We start from the raw sequence: 24,193 nt of genomic DNA on the forward strand, positions 1-24,193 counted from the left end.
GTGTGAAAGCTCTTTAAACATTAAGTTAAAAGAGCGGCCCATTTGACCGTTATAATATTTGTCACAGTTACTGCAATCAATCCTGTATACTCCAGAGCCATCAAATTTGTCATGCGTCCTTTTCAGTTTGTTTTATTCGCAGCTTTAGGGTGTTGTTAACTTGAAAGGGTAGCTAACTTACGAAGCATTGTTTTTGTTAGCAGAATCTTCTGTCGGTTCTTGGTAGAACAACATTATAATAAATGAAAAGCACCAGTTTGCTTTTGTTCTACAATATTGTAGAACAAAAGCAAACTGGTGCTTTTCATTTATTAAGCATTGTTCTGTGTACCAAGGAAAATATTTTACTGAATTAAGGTTTACAACACATCATTTCACATGTTGGTAAGTGAGTAATTGTTGAAACTAAAATGGCATGTGAAGCGGCTGGGATGACAAAATTAGAAATTGTGGACACTGCTGTTAAGGTCAATAAAGCTTTATATGTTCAAAATGGTTCTAGTAAAGTGGTGAATCATGAGAGCCGTATTTTAAAGGTTCTTAATACCAAGTTAGAGAAGGAGAAAGCATTGGTTATCCGAGCTGACAATGGGAGTACGGCAGTTCTTGTATATGAAGATGATTATGAGCGGCAGTCTTTTTTATTTCATTGTGGCTTCTTTAGCTATTTGTTTTATAATTTTTATATTATTCTGTGCACCCTGAAACCTGTTCATTATTTATGTCATTATCTATAATCTTGGCACTTGAGCCTATGTCAATTACTTTCTCTTAGCTTTTCCCCATTTAACAATATAACTTTTGTCATGTTTTATTTCATCACTTTTTATTACTGTAATATATCTTGCACCTTATAAGGCCATTACAGACTTTGCTGATTGTCTTCCCCTTTATTTTATGTTGTACAATTAATCATTGAAGAAAGTGTGTGCACCTACAGAAGCAACTTCTGGTGAACTTGCAACACAAACGTTTTGTGGCTGCTGTACAGCTGTTTGTTTTGAACAGCAGTGTTGCTGTCAAGATGAATCTTGCATATGCTGTTATTTATACATATTTGATGACACTGATGCTAATTTTGTGTTTAATATTTGACTTTGTCTCTAGGGCTCCAGTGTATTAGGATGTGTTTTTGTAAAACAGATATGCCTCTTCATATCTGAAGTGCACAAATGCACATGTACGTCAGTAGTACTTGTCATTATGATTTATTTTATTGTTTTAGGCTGTATACAATCTGCTAATGTATTTGTATTTTTTCCCATATTTTGCTGCATATCTGAAGACGGTCATTATAGACCGAAACTGGTAGTCTGATGGAAAAAAAATGTGACCATAGACATGAATTAAAGGAAGAAGAGTATGTCTTTACTACAGCCTTGAGAATCTTTTCACTTAAGATCAGTTCACTTCTCACCTAATTCTTTTGTAAACAGGTATGGTGTACTTTCATTTTTCTGACATGTTCCACCAATCTTTAAAGATCTTACTTTCAATGTGGGGAACAAAATCTGTCCGATTTACAATACAATTCCATTTTCATCATTTTTTCACTAAATTTTGTTCAGCAGTAATGAATTTTGAATTCCAGAGTTTAATTTCTTTGTACAGCACTGACTGGTGGATGTAATTTGCTTGGAGACATTAATTAAATTTTTAGGATGTACAAGGTTTTCCGTAAGTATCTCTGAGGATTTCAGATGATTGTGCGAAAACTAGAAGACATTCAGTAAGAAACACATTATTGGATAGAGCATCTCCCCAAGTTTCAATTTGTAATATGTGTGTCAGAACATGTAGGCAAATCATCCACTACATGTCGTATCTATTTGGTTGGCATCTACAGATAGGCAATTCAATGAACATGTAGGCAAATCATCCACTACATGTCGTATCTATTTGGTTGGCATCTACAGATAGGCAATTCAATGAACATGTTTCCAAAGAGGGCTGCTGTCGCACTTCTCGCACGACACCAGTGGCGGTGGTGGCAGCAACAGCAGTGTCAATGAATTGCTCACACATCTTGCCTTCTGCCACATCACAAATGATGCCCATATTGAGCACCTGCAGTGTGAGTTTAAAACTTAGAGATATGCTCTATCTAGTGATATGTGTCTTTATTTTCTGTGTCTCTCTTAGTTGTCACTCAGTCATCTTTTGAAATCATGGAGGCACTAATGAATAACACTTTATATTTGATGTCATCACCTGGAAATAGATGTCAGTTGGTATTTAATTGGTGGGATTCTTTTTTTTCTTCATTAATATTAAAGCTTTCTCAGCTCAGTCCATGTACCTTACCCCATTTTCTCCAAGAAGTACAAAAGTCTCTGCCCCAAGTTACGGAACACCACAGGGATAAAAATACACTGATATACACACTTCCACTCACGTATTTCCATTGTAAATTAGTTTTCCAACACTGTGTATAAAGTCTTATTTATCCCCTGGGTGAACATGCCTCAGTCAACACAAAGAAATAGTACAGCAGCTGTGTAGTCAATTCACTTAAGGGGGATTGTGATACAGTGAAACCTCTATATAATGTTTTTCAAGGGACCACAAATGCTGAATACTGTATAGAGGAAAACACTATAAAGAGGAAGGCTTCCAAATAATTATAGGGCATTACTGAAGATCAGGATACCACTAATCAGCTTTGACAAATGGTGCCATATATGACATTTTAAATTTTCACAACACTGTAGTATGATATTCATTGCAAATGATCAATGTATCAAATGATTAGTTTTTTGTAATTAAAACATGGGGTCCAGTAGGTGGATGGGTGAAAGTAAATGGCGCCAAAAAGATCGCAAGCAGAATATGCGTCACATGTCACGTGACCAGGTTCTGCCGCTGACATATGAAACACGCTGAGCGTGGGCTTTCCGAGCCGGTGCAAACTGTGAATCCAAAGAATGGAAAACGATGCATCTACATCCAGTCACCTAAATGTTATAAAGAGGTAAATAATTGACCAGGGTTTCAAAAATATGAGCGTTACATGGAGGAAATTGTAATATAGAGGAAACACAGTAAAGAGGAAAATTTAACATTGTTTAAATGGGCTTTTAGTTGGGACCGAAAAAAGACAGATGTAACATAGAGGAAAACATTATATCGAGGAATGTTATAGAGGTTTCACTGTATTGGTGTCTTACATGTGAAGAAGAACAGTGATGTGGTTGTGTTGACAAGCAGGATTGTGTTCAAAAGATGCAGTGATTACTATCTATTCCAGTGTATCACACTATGCTGACCCAACAAGAAGGGTGAAGAGGAAGACTGACAATCTCCTGGGAAAAAAAAAAAAAAAATTGAAAAAAGTATGGAAAAAGAAGTTCCATCTTAAAAGAGCCCTGACAGGACTCTTAGCTCTTATTTTGCTGTCCCCCTTTGATTGTAAGGCCTTCCAAAGATAAGCAAGGAAGGCGTTCCTCTTGGGCCTGTTGTCAGTAACATTGGCATTCCAGCGTACCGTGTAGCAAAACCTTGCTACTCATGTCAATTAGATGGACTGCTTTTGAATTACCCTGGCATTTTAGTAAGTTTTGATGTATCTCCATGTTCCTTTATCTAATTTGTTACAGTTAATGGAGGTTATGTTTTGCGTTGAATTAACTAACCTGTTTCAACATGTATTGACTTCCACTTACCTTTTATTCAATGACCAGTTATATGAGCAGACAGCTGGAGTCCAATGTGGAACCTGTTGTCACATTAATGTGACCACCTTTCAAAACTCTTAAGAAAATACCTTTGGCATCTTGGACTGCTGCGAGACGTGCAGGAAAAGTCAGTGAGGTTCTGGAAGGTACCAATAGGGTTGTGGAACCATGCCAACTCCAGTGCCGTGGCCAGTTGCAGTAGGTTTCGCTGTTGAGGCTCCATGGCGTGATCGATTGTGTTTAAATCCAGGGAGTTAGATGGCCAGAGGAGTAAGGTAAAGTCATCCTGGTGCTTTTCAAACCACACATGTACACTGTGAGATGTGTGATATGTTGCATTGTCTTCCTAGTAGATGCCATGTCACCGAGGAAAAACAAACTGCATATGGGGTGGACATAGTCCGCAAGGATAAGTGCATACTTGTGTTGATCCAATGTGCCATCAGGAGTAATGAGATCACCCAGGAAATGCCATATCTTTCCACAGACCTTAACATTGTTGCAGATTGTTTGCTTTCAGACATTTCACACCACACACTTCAACTGGCACCTTTCTGACGAAGCATAAAATGTGATTCATCTGTTGCTACTCATTGGATGTCCAGTTGTGATATTGGTGTGCAAATGCGAGCCCCCATTGCCGATGAACAGCAGTCAGCATGTTTATGTGAATCGGGCACCTGCTGCGGAGGTCTGTACGCAGCAACATTCGCTGAACAATCATTGAGGAGATACTGTTGGTAGCCCCTTGGTTCATCTGGCCAGTCAATTGCTCAACAGTTGCATGTCTATTCACCTGTACATCTTTGCAGCCATTGTTCACCCCTATAATCTTGACCCATGTTCACCACACTTGCCTCGGCAGTTGCCCTGCACGGTATACATTAACCACTGTCATGAGAACAGTTAACAAACTTAGCCATTTTGGAAATGCTTCTGATAAATTGCTCCATCTCAGCGTCATGACAACTGCACTGTTTTTCTCCACATCCCCCCCTGGCACGATTTATATACCCTCCTTTGCTAGTGCTGCTACTTGCTGTCTGTGAGTGGTTATTACAATTGATGTTGAACATTGATGGTGGTCACACTAGTGTGACTGAGCTGTGTATTATTGCCACTCTGTAATAAATATTTCAACGGTTGTGTGGACTGAGGTTGTTGGCCTTGAAACTTGCATGCTGTTTTAGATATGCAGATGAAATTTTTGTTGTTTAGGTGTGTGGAAGCTAGAATTTAAACAACTTTTTAGATGATCTGAATGCTATCCTCCCAAAATAATTGCTTCATGTTGGAAGTGGAATAAGATGGTTGCTTTCCCTTCCTTGATGTGTTGAGCAGGAGGAAAGTTAGAAAGTTTCAGGGTGTTAGTTGTCACTATTCGACTCAATGTGAAGGTACCTTCGTTCATAGTGCCCACGTCATCTTATACACTGAAACTTTGTCAGCAGAATTAGAGCTCCTCAAAGTCACTTTTTGCCAGAATGACTAGTGAAGACAGATCAGATGCATATTGCTTGAGTGATGAAAATGAGGAGACATCTGAGTCATTTGGCTTTTTGCATTGTGCGGGTAGCTTTTCCAGTAGGGTTGGTCATATTCTATGGAAATACGGTGTGGAGTGTGTAATGTAAGATTTGGATCCTTTTAGGGTCTGTGCCTAAGGTGGCCATCTACTGTATCCCTTGCAGTTGTGGCATATCCTACATTATTACTGTGAGGAGCAGAAGTACCGTACATACTTCTAACAGCCAAGCAAATCTGCTATAACAGAATATTACCTTGGCACTGGTAATCTTATGGAATAGAACAACACAAAGATTCTGGCTTATGCTTTCAGCTATGGGGATAGTGTTGTTAAGGAAGCAGTTAAGATTAAAGGAGGAGACTATCTTATAAATAGAGACAGAGGTTTTTGCTTAAGTTCTACTGGTATTCCTGCTCACTCCTTGGTTAAACGAGAGGGACAGAGCTAATCCTATTCATTATTCCTTAGTAATTAATATTCACTATTAACTCACAGCACTAGTCATTTTTGTTTATGTTGTGGCACTAGGTTGTGTGTGTAGTCATGCATACACATCCTGTAAAGTGACTCATTTGACATCCGTTTGATAAAAGAATTGTTCAAATGATCTATGGAATACTTCACTAAGTAACTAACTGTTCATTGTATGGATCTGTAAACCTTGAAAATGTTTGAAAAAATATTCTCTTGCAAAGTTATTAATCAGTGGTATAATTTTCTTTTCAATTGTTGAATTCTTCTTGATATTGTAATTTCAATAAACATTATTGTAGTTGCCAACATCGTATTCATTGATAAAATAAAGATTAAAATTAATGCAGAATGTAATATTATTTGAGCCTACCGTGTGTTTTAAAAGAAGTGACAAAATAATAAACTCATATGTGTGTCACCTGATAATTTAGTGTGTTTCTAAAATATGAGCAGAAATCACAAGCTGAAATTCACCTTCCGTTTGTGACGAGGTAATACAATGAAAGTAATATATTTGATGAGTTACAGGATGTTAATAATGTGCTGTCTTTGACATTTTGTACAAATGAATTCACTGTTTCTGGTGGTGATAATTTCACAGATCTAATTGTTTTCTTTCTTTCTGATGCAGAACTACCTGATATTCTTGCAACCAGCCAGTTGGCATTGTTACGTCAGTGGCAAGGCGAGTTACGCTTCCTACAAAAGTTCAGACTTAGACTGTTTTCAAAACGTTTCTTGTCCTCCATCATAGGAAAATCAGTGTCAAAGGAGAAACCTAACTCAGAGGTATGTCAAATAAATTTGTAACTTTACTAGATTTTTCAGTTACAGGTAGGAGGGCATTTCATTCATATTGCAGTTATTACAGGTAGAAATGGTTGGTCAAAATTAATGTCCGGGTTCACACTGATAGTAAATAAGAATTGAAAAGAAGATCATTTCTCTGAGTATTACTTTGCCTTTTTTTTCTCAGAATGATGTGGATGAAAAATATAATGTACCATAAGTGAGATACAGTCGGAAAAAGTCTTTTATTTTCTCAACACAGCCATAATACACTAATCTATACTGATGGTTCCAAGCGAGTTGACAACCTAGGATGCCTGTTTCCTGTCCTTTACACTCAATGAATGAATGAATGAATGAATGAATTCATTCATTCATTCTTTCTCTCTGGTTGCAGAGGCATAGTTAATCCTGAGGACATGGGATCTCACTGTGAGTACACTTAAAGCCATTCAGGTTATATGCCCATTGAGAAATAAATCCAGAATAACCTCAGTTCTCTCGTCCACTAACAGAGGTTGATAAAGTTGGTGATATTCTGCTACCAGACTTAGTGGAATTTGGTCCATTGAATGGGGGGGCTGGAGCACCCAAGGAGTGGTACAACTTCATATTGTTGCACACAGTGCTGTTTCCCTGCATGCAGTGGCCTCACCTGCTAAGGCTCAGTCATGTGTATCTGGGAAGGTTAGTGTCGGGAAGTGACAAGCAACTAGATGTAGGCCTAAAGTTTGCCGTTGTTTCGTTGTTTCTGTCTGTGATTCAATGCCTCATCTATGTGGTGCGTAGCAATCTGTCCTTTTCATATTGTTGTATCAAGAATTTTTGTAGATACCACAGTTAGCTTAATTGTAATGTGTGTAATTACCATGTCTACAGAACCATATTCTCTTAGTAAATACTGTTGTAGAACTTAAAATGAGACTTTGACGAATACTAGAAGTCCTTAATCATGCTTTCAAATTTTTGATTTGATTACCTGTGCTGTTACACAAGTGGTAATTGTAATTGCTTACAATAACTCTTCACACTATGACACTACAGAAACAAATATTACTACCCTCAATTCAGTTTCAAGTTTATAAAATGTGGTGGTGATGATCATATAGTTTTACACTGTTACGAAGTCCTCCAAGGGGGCATGCTGCTCATTGGTGAGATTCACCTTCTCCTATCCTTCCTCTGCTTTAGGCTTTGAGATTCCTCTTTTTCTTCATGCTTCCTGTGCGCTCCTAAACGCTGGCCCATGCTTCCTACATGCAACAGGTAACTGGGTACTGCATAATTCCCAGCAGCGGGTCAACAGGTAGGGTTCGCACGCGCACCCTGGTACAGGTCAGGCCTAGGGAGGGGTGATTACCTGAGCTGCTACCTTCCAAAATTGCTGATTGGTCCCTCTGTCAGGTGTTCAGGAGGTGTGACCTGAGGTTTGAACAATCACGTAAGATGGATGAGCCCCCTCTGAGGGAGACACTGGCAATCATGAGGCATTTTCTCGCAATGAGTCAATCATTGTCTTCACAGCCCATGTCTACCAAATGTAAACGAAATGAAACTCCCAATTCCAAGACCCTCCCAGCTGCAGCATGGTTCCTCGAGGTTTCATGGTTAGTCCTTTTCAACGGTAAATCTGTTTCTCATTCAGAAAAGTGTTGATGCAATTGTTGACCCTGTGAAATCTTGCTCTCATTTACACAATGACACTTTGCTTTTGGAGACTACTCCTGATTCTCAAGTACAAAAACTGCTTGCCCCTTCGCTTCTCCATGGCTATCCTGTTCATGTTGAGCTCCTTAGAACCATTAATTCATGCCATGATGTTGTTTACACTAGGCTGCTCAATGGTCTAACCAAGGCAGAAATCCAAACATACCTCTCTAATCAGGGTGCCATTGCCGTCCATAGGGTTATGAAAAAGGTAGAGGCATCCTTAGTGCCCCACACACTTTTTCTCACCTTTGATAGAGTGGTGCTTCTGTCAAAGATCAAACCAGGCTATTAAGTTATCACATTCTGGCAGTACATTCTGAACACAATGTGCTGCTACCTGCATCATTATTTGAACCATACTCAAATGTCTTGTTGACACCACGGTGAAACAAATGTGTAACCTGTGGTAGGATGTGCATCAGAACGACTGCCCCCCTCTGTCCCTGCTGTATCAACTGCAATGGTGTCCATACTGCCTCCTCTCGAGATTGGCCCATGTATCTCGATGAGTGGGCTATCAAGGATATCTTGCTAAAGGAAAAAGTGACTTATGCGGTCGCTCACTGCTTATTGGTTAGTCTCAAACCCTGCACTCTACCATCTGGCACTTACAGTACTGTTCTTGTTACATCTTGCTCCATGAAGAACATGGCCATGCAGATGTGCGACCTCAAATTCAGCGTTGTCCAGTGTCATGGTAGCATCGCTGTCTCTCCTTCCAGCTGGGCAGCAAGCCACCAAACATTCGCTTCCATGGGCAAAGTCACCTGCTACATAACAAGCAGGCTGGAAAGGACAGAAGGAATACTCCCGCGAAGACTTTCTACTACATCCCTCCAGCCAACAAACATATGAGTCTTCCTCTACCAACTGGAAAGGCTCAAAGAAGTCAAACAAAGGCAAAAGTTCTTCTCCTTCATCGACTCTGAGATCCTCTTTAACGGTGTCGTCACGTGATACTCTTGCCCAGGCAACTCCGTGTCGCTGGTGCGCACTGCCGACCGTTTTTCTGCCCTGGACACTGCAGATAGACAGGGGGAGAATACAGGTACCTCTGTGGATATCATGGTGCTGGATCCTCGAGCCTCTGCACGCTGTAGTAGTGAGTCTTTGAAGGCTGGCACTCGGCAGCCGCTGAGGTGAAACCCCTTCAACTTTTCCCCTCTCTCCTTTCCTCATTATGACCCTCCTTCAATGGATCATTCGTGGCCTTCGATCAGAGGATTTACAGCTGCTATTAGAATTGCAGTGTCTGCTTGTTCTCTGCCTCCAGGAAACAAAATTGTGTCCTCAAGACTGCTTTGAGCTCTCGCATTTCTTTCCGGTCCATTTTGACACCCCACCCTGGAGATAGCATTAAGTCTCGTGGGTGAGTCATGCTGCTCATATGGGATAACATTCATAGTTGACCCATCTCCCGGACTAGCCCCCATCAAGCTGTTGCAGTCCGCCTTTTCCTTCCTCACTTGACCTTTTCCCTTTGTATTGTTTACATTTCTCTATCATTCGATGTCATCAGGACAGACTTTTTCCAGCGTATTGGGCAGCTACCTCACCACTTTCTGCTGCTTGGTGACTTTAATGCATGAAGGTTATTAGTTTGATTAATTTAAGTCCTTAGGGTTGATGTTGAAATTAATAGTCATCCTATGATGGCAAACTGTGTTCATTATAAACAATTGCTTGCACAGTGTCGTTACATTCTTTGGGACAGCTAGCTGGATTTCATTCACTAGATGTTTTAACAGTTCGACTCCCTCTTCCGCCGTGTGGCTCTCTGTGACCCAAGATCCATTCACCAATTTCTAGCCTGGCAGTAGCAGATGATATCACAGTGGTCCCTGTTGCTATACCTTGGACCGGCATGTTTTGAAGATTTCTAGCTCCTCCCACTATCACTGTGCCTTCCTCCATTGGAAACGAGTCCGCAGATCGTGGTCTCGCGGTCGTGTTCTCGCTGCCCGAGCACGGGGTTCCAGGTTCGATTCCCAGCTGGGTCAGGGATTTTCACCTGCCTCGAGATGACTGGGTGTTTGTGTTGTCCTCATCATTTCATCATCATTCATGAAAGTGGTGAGATTGGACTGAGCAAAGGTTAGGAATTTGTACCTGCACTTATAACCGTGCAGTTGAGCACCCACAAAATCATCCAGATGATGTTCACAATCGGATCTGGGCAGAGGGCACATTTCCCAGATACTGGTGTGAAGCGACTATCGTACCCATACCAAAGCCTGGTAAGGACAAACGCCTTCCTTCTAGCTACTGCATTGTTTCTCTCACCAGCTGTTTTTGCAAGGTTATGGAACATATGATTCCTGTCCAGCTGTTTTGGTGGCTCAAGTCTTGCAGTTTACTAACTACTGCGCAGTGTGGATTTCGAGTACGCTGTTCTGCTGTTTGCCATCTCGTCACTTTGTTGATCCAAGTCGCAAATGTTTTTTTGCAGAAATCCCAGACTGTGGCCATGTTTTTCTATTTGGAGAAAGCCTACGACCCCTGCTGGAGGATGGTATCCTCTCTACTTGTGGGGCTTCCGTGGGCTTGTTTCCTTCAGGCATTTTTAAACGAACAAGTTTTCAAGGTGCTTGTGGGTTCTGCCTTGTCAGACACCTTTCTCCAGGTAAACAGTGTATCTCAGGATTCTTTCCTGAGTGTTGTCCTCTTTGCTATCGCCATTAACCCTATAATGGCCTGTCTCCCGCCGGGCAACTCTGGATCCCTTTTCATTGATGATTTTGCCATCTATTGCAGTTCTCCACAGACTTGTCTCATTGACCAGCATCTTCAGCAATGCCTCGATCGCCTTCACTCATGGAGCATCGACTGTGGCTTTTGTGTTTCCACTGACAAAACCATTTGTATGAATTTCTGGTGGTGCAGTTGGTTTCTTCCACCATCATTACATCTTGAGTCTGTTGCTCTTCCATGCGTTGAAACTAAGAAATTCGTAGGATTCATGTTTGGCCATTGGTGCCTTTTGTACTGGCCCAGTTGAGAGTCTGTATGCGGACGCTGCTGAACTACCGCTGTCCTACTGTATTTACTTTCTCCTCACCAGATATGCGTGCAGTTTATCTGCCATGCGTGACCATCCACCTTATGCCGCCTCCTTCGATGACTCCTTTGATCGCCAGTATGGGGTGCATCCTTCTTCTGTTACTTCCTGGAGTGCGCTTTCAGCTCTTGCTCCGGCAGCTTAACTTCACTCAACCTGCAACCTTTCACCACCTTGGCTTCGTGCGGCAGCCTGTGTTCACCTTGGCCTTCATTCACTTCCTAAGGACACTACTCCAGCCTCGCTCTATCACCTTCAGTTTCAAGACCTTTGCGTGGAATTTGGCAATAGTACCTTTGTATACACAGATGACTATCTGACAGTCGTGTATGCCGTCACCATTGGCATCAGTGTTTTTTGGTGTCTGCTTCCGGAACACTGCTCAGTATTTACAGCAGAGCTCTTCGCCCTATATTAGGCCACGCTGTACATCTGGCGACACAGGCTTTTCATTTGCGTCATCTGCTCCGACTCTCTGTGCCCTTCAAAGCCTCTGTGTGCTGTACACATTGCATACCTTAGTGCAACGGGTTCAAGAAAGCTGTCACTTGCTCAGTCTTGGTGGAGCCACTGTGATGTTCATATGGGTTCCTGGTCACATTCTTACATTCCCTTCAGTCTCTATGTTGCCGTCTGTCAGCAGATGGTGTCGCCTTGTCATCACCACTGGTCCTCCCTTCATGGGAACAAGCTTGGAGTTACTAAGCCTCTTCCAGTGGCATGGACGACCTTCACTCGGCACTTTCGCCGTGAGGAGATCGTTTTAGCTAGGTTGCACTGTTGACCACGTTCCACTTTTTATTCATTGTAGCAATATGGCAAAGGACATTTAATTTTTAGTTCCGGACCTCCGTTTGTTTATGACATATTTTATAGACCTTTCTCCATGTCCCTGTTTTGAGCTGTCTTCTCTTCCATTGATTCGGGTTAACGTGTAGTTGTTTTTAACTCTTCTCTTTGTCTTCATGTTCTACAGTTCTGACATGGGCGCATATGACTCTAGTTGTTTTCACTCACTAAAATCAACCAAACAAAAAACCATTACTAAGTTTCTTGATAGCAAAAACAGCAAAAAATTGCTTGTTACTAAAAATATTATCACTTTAAGATTTCCTTTTTTGCCAGACATGATATTCCCACGTGGAATGTTTCCCTCTATTATATTTATAATCTTTATAATTACATAAAATAGTAGATATGTAGAAAATATGAAAATTCCTGGTAGAATGCTAAATATTTTTCAGCTATTAAGGTTCATACATGTGAAAGTTTTAAACATGTTTCTGTAACTTACTGTTGCAGAATCAAAGTGACTCATCAGAAAGTACCAGTACAAATATCCTTCCTGAAGAAGACAAAGATTCAACATTACCAGCAAATGATGGAAATGAGATTGCACCAAATAAAACAGAGGCTGCAGAGGAACATATGGAAACTGACACTTGAACCTCGTGCAGGATCTGAAACATGCTGCTACATTCTGTGTTATACCAGGATAATCTTGGTATGCTCCATGAAGACAGACACAACTCATCAGTCCAGTTATTATTCACGTCATTGTGGACAGACAATGTCTTGATATTATTAAAGATATGCATGTTTGAGTTTGTGACTTTGGCGTCCTCTGATTCCTGCTTTCAGTATATATAGTATTTATTTGTTCAAGGTTGAAATGTTAATAATTACTGTAAATAAATGTTTATTTTTGAAATGTTATATATATATTTTATTTTATTAGTACCTTTAAACTTGTACTCATTGCTTCAAATACTATACTCACAGCTCTGTTCTTACTGTTTATTATCTATGTAATGTCAGAACTGTGTGTGTTTTGGGTGGGGTGGTGTGTGTGTGTGTGGGGGGGGGGGGGTGTCTTAATTTGAATCTCCCAATCTGACTGGAGGTGAAATGGGAGCAAGACACTGATAGGGTCAAGCTGAGATTTTTTGTGGTTGGAGAAGTACAAAATTACTTGGATGTCAGGCTAAGGAGGTAGATAAGGTGTTAATAAGGAAATAATACGCTGTGTTAATTTTTGGTCTGCTTTTAATGCTTCATGTGTTTAGATGATCGTGCTGAAGAGCAGAGATGCTAGGTTATCACTTGAGTCCTAAGACCCACTTAATGAACATGTAAAACGTAGGTGAAGTGTGTAACCTCACACTCATAGTAGCCAGTTACTGAGAGAGACTGGCTGAACATTCTGTTAGAAACAGCTTGCGCACAGTAACATGTAACGGTGGTATTAGAGATCTCAAATTGTAAAAAGAAGCCAGTTTGTATGGCTCTAATTGAACTCTTAGGTTCAGTTGCATGTCACCTTGGGAGTGACACACAGGTACATACAGACACCCTCATTTTAGTGTTCAAGCTTAATTCAGTGTAAACTCACTCACATAGTTTCCGCTGTCAGTTGTTGCTCATCCAAGGCATCGGTGTGGTCGAACTTTGCTACTGGCTGTAACTGTGTCCTGCTTGATGTTTGGTGGCCTCTATATACTGATTTTGTGCCTGTGTGTCACTTTTTGCATCCAGTTTATAATCAGTGAGCATTAATCAGCGGCAGTTTCTTAATGTGTGTGATTCAATATTGAACTGGCGAAAGCGATTGACACTGTATGCATCCACCTAATCATGAGGCTTTACTCTTAATATTCATACCTAGCTGGCAGCTCTCTGTGGTTTGGTCATTACAGAGGTATTGTTCACTCAGTCTTAAAAACTAAAAAGACGTGCATCTGGCTTTTGCACAATGATTGCTTTTTATCTGTCTATCTGTTTTGCAGACAACCTCTTAGGTAGGGCTACCATACCTATGATTAATCTTCTTGGGTATTAACTGCTTCAACTGCATTTAGTCCTTCATGTATATATAGGGATTTGAAAATTTAGCATCTATTTTTGGCAAAATTCACAGGTTTTTTGCCATAATTTGCCTGTAACTTGTGTTTATAAATGATTAGATGCACAAAATTAAAATTTTGTCACACTATACACTTGAAGACACTACCATAGTGCTTTGAAACTGACTCTTAAAAAAATTAAATGAAAGTGTTGAAGAATTTTGACTGGAGTATTTGTTTTTGCAAAAAGTTCAACAGTTATTTTAAATGGTCTTCGATGGTTTTCTTCTTTTGGCTGCATTTAAGCTTTCAACAAATTGTTTCTGTTGAGCAGCAGCAGCATTTTCCTCCCAGTGCACTGAGTGCTTCTCTGATTTAAGGTGTTTCTTGACATCATTTTTCTTTTCCAACCCAATTTGATATTTACAGAATCTGCAAAACATTAATTTGGACCTTTCTTGGGCATTCATAGGCAAGTGACACATACTTCACAATACTAAAGGTAGAATCAAAAAGTCACTTAATGCAAAACTAGAATCAAAAACTATTCACACGTTACAGGAAGACTTTAGGTGTGATTGAAATACATGGAGAGATTATGTTTACCAGTAGCTACAGAGCAGTGTGTGGACAGTACAAACTGGCAGTTGGTTGCAGATGTAAACAAACTAGAGTTACGAGTGATAGAGAGAGGATGGTCATAGGGATCGTCAATTTGTTGTGGTGTTGTGAGGGTCATAATTGAACTCTGTGATGGACCAAGATTAGTAAAAAAAAAAAAAAAAAAAAAAAAAAAGTATCACAAGGAGTAAAGCACAACACAAAGTATTCAGTAATCGCTACCATGCACTTGCTTGCTGAGGATGACAGTGTTGTAAATGACATTTTAAGGCCCGACCTCTATCTGCATTTCATGCAACTACAATTAAAGACATTTGGACTTTATTTAGCATACAAACATATGTCTTTCTTCTAAGATGCTAGGTTCTATGGCCGAGTATTGCATTGCATTAACCCTTTGAGTGCTGCACCGGCGCGTGCGGCTGGCCGTGTCAAGCCTGCCCTTCGGGTCCCTAATCTGTGTACCTGCGCTGGCAGCAACTTCCGCGGACTACTGTGTGTGCCTGAGCTCTCCAATCGGCCGTCCTCGCCCTGGCCTGAGTATTTCTGGAACCACAGCGGTCGTGACAGTCTTGCAGTTAGTATAATCGCCAACATTAGAAATAAACGCAGGATATCTGGATACTTATTCCATAGCTTTGAATCTGGAGAGGAATTGCTCGACAGACCTAATGTACACTGAAACTGCTTACACTGCTAACATTTAACTCATCAAAGGCTTTCTTTCATTTGCAATTGGTTCTTGAGAAACATCATAAGATCTCAGTATACAGCTGTGTCTTATTTGGCATATTGTTGTTGATGTCTTCAGTCCTGAGACTGGTTCGATGCAGCTCTCCATGCTACCCTATCCCGTGCAAGTTTCATCTCCCAGTACTTACTGCAACCTACATCCTTCTGAATCTGCTTAGTGTATTCATCTCTTGGTCTCCCTCTACGATTTTTACCCTCCACGCTGCCCTCAAATGCTAAATTTGTGATCCCTTGATGCCTCAGAACATGTCCTACCAACCGGTCCCTTCTTCTTGTCAAGTTGCGCCACAAACTCCTCTTCTCCCCAATTCTATTCAATACCTCCTCATTAGTTATGTGATCTACCCATCTAATCTTTAGCATTCTTCTGTAGCACCACATTTCGAAAGCTTCTATTCTCTTTTTGTCCAAACTAATTATCGTCCATGTTTCACTTCCATACATGGCTACACTCCATACAAATACTTTCAGAAACGACTTCCTGACACTTAAATCTATACTCAATGTTAACAAATTTCTCTTCTTCAGAAACACTTTCCTTGCCATTGCCAGTCTACATTTTATATCCTCTCTACTTCGACCATCAACAGTTATTTTGCTCCCCAAATAGCAAAACTCCTTTACTACTTTAAGTGTCTCATTTCCTAATCTAATTCCCCCAGCATCGCCTGACTTAATTTGACTACATTCCATTATCCTCATTTTACTTTTGTAGATGTTCATCTTATATCCTCCTTTCAAGACACTATCCATTCCATTCAACTGCTCCTCCAAATCCTTTGCTGTCTCTGATAGAATTACAATGTCGTCGGCGAACCTCAAGTTTTTATTTCTTCTCCATGGATTTTAATACCTACCCTGAATTTTTCTTTTGTTTCCTTTATTGCTTGCTCAATATACAGATTGAATAACATCAGGGAGAGGCTACAACCCTGTCTCACTCCCTTCCCAATCACTGCTTCCCTTTCATGCCCCTCGACTCTTATAACTGCCAGTTGGTTTCTGTACAAATTGTAAATAGCCTTTCGCTCCCTGTATTTTACCCCTGCCACCTTCAGAATTTGAAAGAGAGTATTCCAGTTAACATTGTCAAAAGCTTTCTCTAAGTCTACAAATGCTAGGAACGTATGTTTGCCTTTCCTTAATCTTTCTTCTAAGATAAGTTGTAGGGTCAGTATTGCCTCACGTGTTCCGATATTTCTACGGAATCCAAACTGATCTTCCACGAGGTTGGCTTCTACTAGTTTTTCCATTCATCTGTAAAGAATTTGCATTAGTATTTTGCAGCCATGGCTTATTAAACTGATAGTTTGGTAATTTTCACATCCGTCAACACCTGATTTCTTTGGGATTGGAATTATTATATTCTTCTTGAAGTCTGAGGGTATTTCGCCTGTCTCATACATCTTGCTCGCCAGATGGTAGAGTTTGTCAGGACTGGCTCTCCCAAGGCTGTCAGTAGTTCTAATGGAATCTTGTCTTCTCCCGGAGCCCTGTTTCAACTCAGGTCTTTCAGTGCTCTGTCAAACTCTTCAAACAGTATCATATCTCCCATTTCATATTCATCTACTTCCTCTTCCATTTCCATAATATTGTCCTCAAGTACATCGCCGTTGTATAGACCCTCTATACACTCCTTCCACCTTTCTGCTTTCCTTTCTTTGCTTTGAACTGGGTTTCCGTCTAAGCTCTTGATATTCATGCAAGTGGTTCTCTTTTCTCCAAAGGTCTCCCTAATTTTCCTGTAGGCAGTATCTCTCTTACCCATAGTGAGATAAGCCTCTACATCCTTAGATTTGTGCTCAAGCCATCCCTGCTTAGCCATTTTGCACTTCCTGTCGATCTCATTTTTGAGACATTTGTATTTCTTTTTGCCTGCTTCATTTACTGCATTTTTGTATTTTCTCCTTTCATCAATTAGATTCAATATTTCTTCTTTTACCCAAGGATTTCTACTAGCTCTCATCTTTTTACCTACTTGATCCTCTGCTGCCTTCACTACTTCATCCCTCAAAGCTACCCATTCTTCTTCTACTGTATTTCTTTCCCCCATTCCTGTCAATTGTTCTCTTACGCTCTCCCTGAAACTCTGTACAACCTCTGGTTTAGTCAGTTTATCAAGGTCCCATCTCCTTAAATTCCCACCTTTTTGCAGTTTCTTCAGTTTTAATCTACAGTTCATAGCCAATAGATTGTGGTCAAGAGTCCACATCTGCCCCATGAAATGTTTTACAATTTAAAACCTGGTTCCTAAATCTCTGTCTTACCATTATATAATCTATCTGATACCTTCTAGTATCTCCAGTATTCTTCCATGTAGACAACCTTCTTTTATGATTCTTGAACCAAGTGTTAGCTATGATTAAGTTACGCTCTGTGCAAAATTCTACCAGATGACTTCCTCTTTCATTTCTCTCCCCCAATCCATATTCACCCACTATGTTTCCTTCTCTCCCTTTTCCTACTCTGGAATCGTCACCCATGACTATTAAATTTTCGTCTCCCTTCACTACCTGAATAATTTCTTTTATCTCATCATACATTTCATCAATTTCTTCATCATCTGCAGAGCTAGTTGGCATATAAACTTGTACTACTGTAGTAGGCGTGGGCTTCGTGTTTATCTTGGCCACAATAATGCGTTCACTATGCTGTTTGTAGTAGCTTACTCGCACTCCTATTTTTTTATTCATTATTAAACCTGCTCCTGCATTACCCCTATTTGATTTTGTGTTTATAACCCTGTATTCACCTGACCAAAAGTCTTGTTCCTCCTGTCACCAAACTTCACTGATTCCCACTATATCTAACTTCAACCTATCCGTTTCCCTTTTTAAATTTTCTAACCTACGTGCCCGATTAAGGGATCTGACATTCCACGCTCCGATCCGTAGAATGCCAGTTTTCTTTCTGCTGATAACGACGTCCTCTTGAGTAGTCCCCGCCCGGAGATCCGAATGGGGGACTATTTTACCTCCGGAATATTTTACCCAAGAGGACGCCATCATCATTTAACCATACAGTAAAGCTGCATGCCCTTGGGAAAAATTACGGCTGTAGTTTCCCCTTGCTTTCAGCCATTCGCAGTACCAGCCCAGCACGGCCGTTTTGGTTAGTGTTGCAAGGCCAGATCAGTCAATCATCCAGACTGTTGCCCCTGCAACTACTGAAAGAGCTGCTGCCCCTCTTCAGGAACCACACGTTTGTCTGGCCTCTCAACAGATACCCCTCCATTGTGGTTGCACCTACGGTACGGCCATCTGTATCGCTGACCTACGCAAGCCCCCTCACCAACGGCAAGGTCCATGGTTCATGGGGGTAGGTTATTTGGCATACTGATACTTATCAGATTTTTGTATGCAACTTACAATGTAAACGCTGTAGAATCCGTAACGACCAAACATCGACATTCTTCTGTACTAGCGCAATAATTCACCCAAAAACAACCTTCGAGGGATGTCTGGATGCCGAGACACACTTTTTAAGCTAATCACTATATTTTGAGAGCATTAACCCAATAAATTATCCCCAAGGAAACTTCAAAATAAAAAATTCAATTCTGAATTCTTTTTATATGAGATGCTATTGCTATTGTACAGTAGAAATAAACAGTGATTTATAACTTTTGTTTAAGAATTAGCTAAGGAAATAATCGTTTCTAAACTACGTAATTAAATGTCACCTTTAATTCCTAATGACCTTTTGTGCTTCAGAAACAGGTGAGTGTGTGCAACTGACCGTGTGCCGAGACGCCGTTTCCAAGTGTAGGCCTAGAATTTTTTTCACAAATCCAGTGTCCTGGAAAAATAGGACAGCAATCCATTACGAAATATTACTAGAAAATTGCAGCCTGGCTTGCAATAAAAAATATTTATTTAAGCGGCGACTAGTTTCGGGCAAATCCCATTTTCAGACAACCATATCAAAAAGGAATGTGACAGCCACATTATAGCTGTTAATAAAACCATAAAATATCAATAGCTATCCATCTCCTATGGTTTTATTAACAGCTATAATGTGGTTGTCACAGTCTTTGTTTTACATGGTAGTTTGAAAATGGGATTTGCTTGAAACTGGTTGCCACTTAAATAAATATCTTTTACCACAACCCAGGCTACAATTTTGTAGTAATAATAATGCTAGAATTGTTTGTTTAATTAATGATATTTGGACTTAGTTTAAGGTTTAACTTCTACAAAAAAGTTATGGAATAATCCATAAGTTTGTATTAAGTTTTCATTTTTGCGCCTTATAATTTGCAGATTTTTGCACAGTTATATTTCCCATCCTTCTTTCTCATCTGGGCTTTGGACCGACAATGGCGAAGTTAATTTTTTTTTTTTAAATTTTTGAAATTATTTTTATATTTTCAATTTTTAAGTAATTTTTTTTCAGAAGTAAGGGCTTCATTTCGTCTTCCAGTTGTCGCAACTTGGCTTTTAGTTCTTTGTGTGGTATGTTTCAAAACATGGGTCAACGCACAAAGGTACATTGCATGTTTTGCATTCATATTTCGTTTCTCGACGCACATTCTGTTTCGAGCAGACTGCACATCTACGCATAGTCTGCATTTCTTGGACTGGTCACTTGGAATGACATGTGGAAAGTGCCTCCCAGTAAAGTGAAGAGGGTGCTTGTCATCAGAGCGTCTTCCTTTTCTCTCTCTTCTACATTCTGCAGCAAATTTTTCCACAAGTTCTCGTACCAGACGTAAATGAAAACCTGCTAATGATATTTTGCTACCTGTCACCGATCTGTGAAGTGTGAGCATTCTAAACACAAAGGTTCACAACATGAAAAAACTTTTTGTACCATTTAACAGATTTACGCACAGATGCAACAGAGCTTAATAGCATATTGGAGTGCTCTACTGCTCCCATATTTGCATTGTAATCAACTACACATTGCGGCTTCATTACTTTTTCGCCAGTCGTCCTGTTTGTCTTTCCCGTGTCACGCATTTCTGTAGTCTTGCAGGTAGTCAGCATGAACACTTCTCTCTTGTTGCACCACTTGACGGCAAGCATTGCGTCAGTAGACATAAACTCGACTTCTCCTCATTTCAGTTTCTTTTGTAGCTTCGGAAAGTGGTGCCTGTTCTTACGTACAGTACCACATGCTGCTGTTCTCTGGTTCTGAAGCCAGAGGAACAAAGCTGGACTTCATTAGTGTTGCCACAATATCACCAGATTTCCCCAAATTATGGACTTCAATTTGTGTTGTTGTGCCTGTGTATACAATGCAATCCAAGACGTATCCAGTTTTACAGTCGCGCAACATGAATGTTTTGATTCCAAATCTACTTCGTTTCGAAGGAAAGTATTGTTTAAAAGATAAGTGACCTTTGAACAATAATAGGCTTTCATCGACACAGAGTTTTCTGTATGGATTAAATGCACTGTGGAACTGGATCAATTATTTTCCTAATTTTAAACAAACTTGTCATCTCCACTATTGGCCGAATTGTCACTAAAATGCAACATTCTCAAAAGTAACATAAAACGGTCTCTGGACATAACTTCGCCATAAGAAGTCAAATACCAATGAACCTATAAATTCCTCAAGACCTGTATCTTTCCAGGTGGATAGTCGAGAACGATCTGATTCCGATGTATTTGCCATCGTGAAAGTGAAAAATCGGTTCGTTTCAAGTGCTATAAATTTCAACAGATCTTCTAAAAACACAGATGATGTGACTTACCGAACGAAAGAGCTGGCAGGTCGATAGACACACAAACAAACACAAACATCAACAGATCTTCTGTTAGAGATAGCATCAAAAAGGACAGAATGTTAGAATCAGGCGCTAGTTGGCAACTATGTCCTGAAGATGAGTCATCAAATGCCTGAAGTGAAGTGCTGGACTGAAATCACGTTTTTGCCAATCAAATTTCTCATTCTCACTATGGCGTGGCCTTTTACAGATCGATTCGTCTTCACTTCCAGCAGATAGCTAAACGACATCACACAAGCAGAATGCAGATCATCACATGAACCAGCTAGCACGAATGTCAAACAGCATCTGCGAAATACATAGCAGAGTGTTTCCCAGATAGCAGGGACAGCAGCACAGAACAATAAATAGGGTACATCGATCTCAGGGAGTGCACGGGTCAAAAGAACTTGCGACGGGCCGGCATGCATCCCTGAGTGGTTATTGTCGTCGGCAGGGCCACAGGCAGTGGAACTGGCTGCAGTATAAGCCATCATTATGACTCAAGTACTGGCCAGGCCGCACGGTGAATGCCATCTGCAGGGCCTACGGGAAAGCCCACTTTAGCTGCAGACAAAGTCTGCAGGCCCCGTGGCAAGGTGGAGCGCTGCGACATATCACGTCTGCAGTACTCAAAGGGTTAAGTGGTGTGTACCCTATATCGACAGCTCTACCTCCCACAAGCATTACACTAGAGCAACAAGTGCACTGATAAGTTGTTGCATTCATACATTTTTATGGGCATTATCTTTCCAACTTGGGCTTCAATAAATGATGTGCAGTATAAGTAACTCAAAAGTTATTAAATTTTCAATATTTACATGCAGAAAATAAAGCCATTTCAAACTACCTCTGATGAAATACTTCATCTGGATACAATTTGCTATGAAATAGTCTGTTAGATGTTTTTGTGTTAGCTGTATGTGCAGTAAATTGTAGTCTTGAAAGGTGTAAAGATATCAGAATTTCATATTTTGCTATGTCACAATAACAAGTGCTTCATTAATATCTATATAGCAGTTTAGTCCTGTACACAGATTATGGCCACACCTCCAGTTTTGTTATCTGCTGTCGGCGTGAATAATTCATGACCTAATATGCTGGCTTGATGTGTTAAGATATCATGTGTGTCGGTCATACACTAGTACTCTAAATCCCATACATTTATTACAGAACTTATCCTTAAAGTTTTCAGGTAAGCAGATAATTTAGTAAGCAATATGCAAATACATGGAGTGACATGATAAATCCCATGAGATTAAAAATGTTGATGAAGTTGGAAGATTATAGTTTAAACAAGTAAATGAATAATATTCACACTTGTGAATGGTGGCCTCACATAAACTGCAGATTAAAACAAAAAAAACAAATAATAAGTAACTTATTTATTGTGAACAGAGTGTCAAATACAGAAACACATGCAAGTGAAATTCAGTTAGCTGCTCGTTAATTCATGAAAATCAACAGCAAATACTGAAAGTGCAATTTCCCACAATCAGTCATGATGCAGACTAGTGTATTATCCTGAATAACAACAGTGAAAACAAGCACCAAGTCCATTAATAGAGTTAAGAGTTGGGAAAATCATGCAAAGTCAGTCACAGAAACACAGTCAAATAACCGAAGTATAACCTCACTCGAACTATTTTAAATCCAATGAAAAGTTATATTATTTAACTTGTGTGGCTGCTCAGCTGACAGCCCTCTCAGTAGACTTGCCAACAGTAGTTGACCAAAGCACAATGCCCACTGACCAGCAAGACCATGCATGTGCTATAGCTTGCCCTTAAATATCTTCTGTGATGTCACACCAGTGGCATGTATTCAGTGGATGCAAGGTAAACGCGACTTACTCAACAAAACATGAAACAGTGACAAGACTAAGGGAAATATTAAAGTTTAAAAGCATTTGTTTCATGGCTTGACAAATGTGATATTGTACAATATTTTTGGAGTAGTGCTACCGGTTTTTCATGACTTTCAGCAAAATTTGTAAGTTTGTGCTCACAGTGAATTACAACTCGGACAGGGACTGATTTTCTCTGAATAGTCTGTAAGTGCAATGGCTGGAGCTTCGACTCCTGGCTACCTGCTATCCCCAGCAACCAGGTCCCACAATGATTTGTTTGAAAGTCTTGGCATGGGGTTTTAACAACTGAAAGTTTTAATTCTTTTTTGGTGCTATGGAAAATATTCTTCTAGGTAAAGTAAATGACTTTACACACATGGTACTTAGTTTTATGCTATCTCATCATAAACAGTCTTGCTAGTTTTTAATAACCATCACATAGGTATGTTCTGTTTGGCAGGAAGATATATAACAGAGCCTGTTGCATATCATACTGCTGAGTGGTGAAATCTTGGAAATCCAATAGGGTGGTACCATTTGTGAATGTGGGACTCGGCTGCACAGCTTTACTGCCCTCAGTTTCCAGTAACATAATACATCTGGATATACCTTCAACAGACTCAATCATCACAACTAGAAATCTTCCATACCATGTTTCAGGACTCAACTTCACAAGAGCAATGAATGCCTGTCAGAATACTGTAATACATAAAATCTAAATAAATGGAACTCGTGCTGCTGCTCAGCAAACATGATGAAAAGCTGAAACATTATTTAGTACATTACTCTGTGTTTACTGGAGTAATCTAATACAGAGTGACTTGACTGCTTGTGGTTCAAACACACCCATGAATAAAATAAGACAGAAAAGTGAACTAAGTTTTGTCTCGGTTGTTCTGGATGAAGCAACTGATGTGTTCAAATGGCTCTGAGCACTATGGGACTTAACATCTGTGGTCATCAGTCCCCTAGAACTTAGAACTACTTAAACCTAACTAACCTAAGGACATCACACACATCCATGCCCGAGGCAGGATTCGAACCTGCGACCGGAGCGGTCACGCGGTTCCAGACTGAAGCGCCTAGACTGCACGGCCACACCGGCCGGCGCAACTGATGTGTAATTTTTTCATATGTCCCTACACTACTTCACTGTGTGACACTTGTTAGTCAACTCTATG

The 24,193-nt window shown here is 40.2% G+C and overlaps 1 protein-coding gene across 1 annotated transcript in view; it reads left to right on the plus strand.

Annotated features, from left to right (window-relative positions):
- Nucleotides 1-12,949, plus strand: part of LOC126236963 (translation machinery-associated protein 16 homolog) — a 51,125-nt gene extending 38,176 nt beyond the window's left edge. Inside the window, exons 5-6 of the mRNA XM_049946668.1 lie at nucleotides 6,308-6,465; nucleotides 12,536-12,949. Coding sequence (XP_049802625.1) covers nucleotides 6,308-6,465; nucleotides 12,536-12,679 — 302 coding nt within the window. The 3' untranslated portion in view covers nucleotides 12,680-12,949. The remainder of the gene's footprint in view (nucleotides 1-6,307; nucleotides 6,466-12,535) is intronic.
- The last annotated feature ends 11,244 nt before the right edge of the window (nucleotides 12,950-24,193 follow it).

The sequence above is a fragment of the Schistocerca nitens genome, chromosome 2 (genome assembly GCF_023898315.1).
Source record: "Schistocerca nitens isolate TAMUIC-IGC-003100 chromosome 2, iqSchNite1.1, whole genome shotgun sequence".
Lineage (NCBI taxonomy): Eukaryota > Metazoa > Arthropoda > Insecta > Orthoptera > Acrididae > Schistocerca > Schistocerca nitens.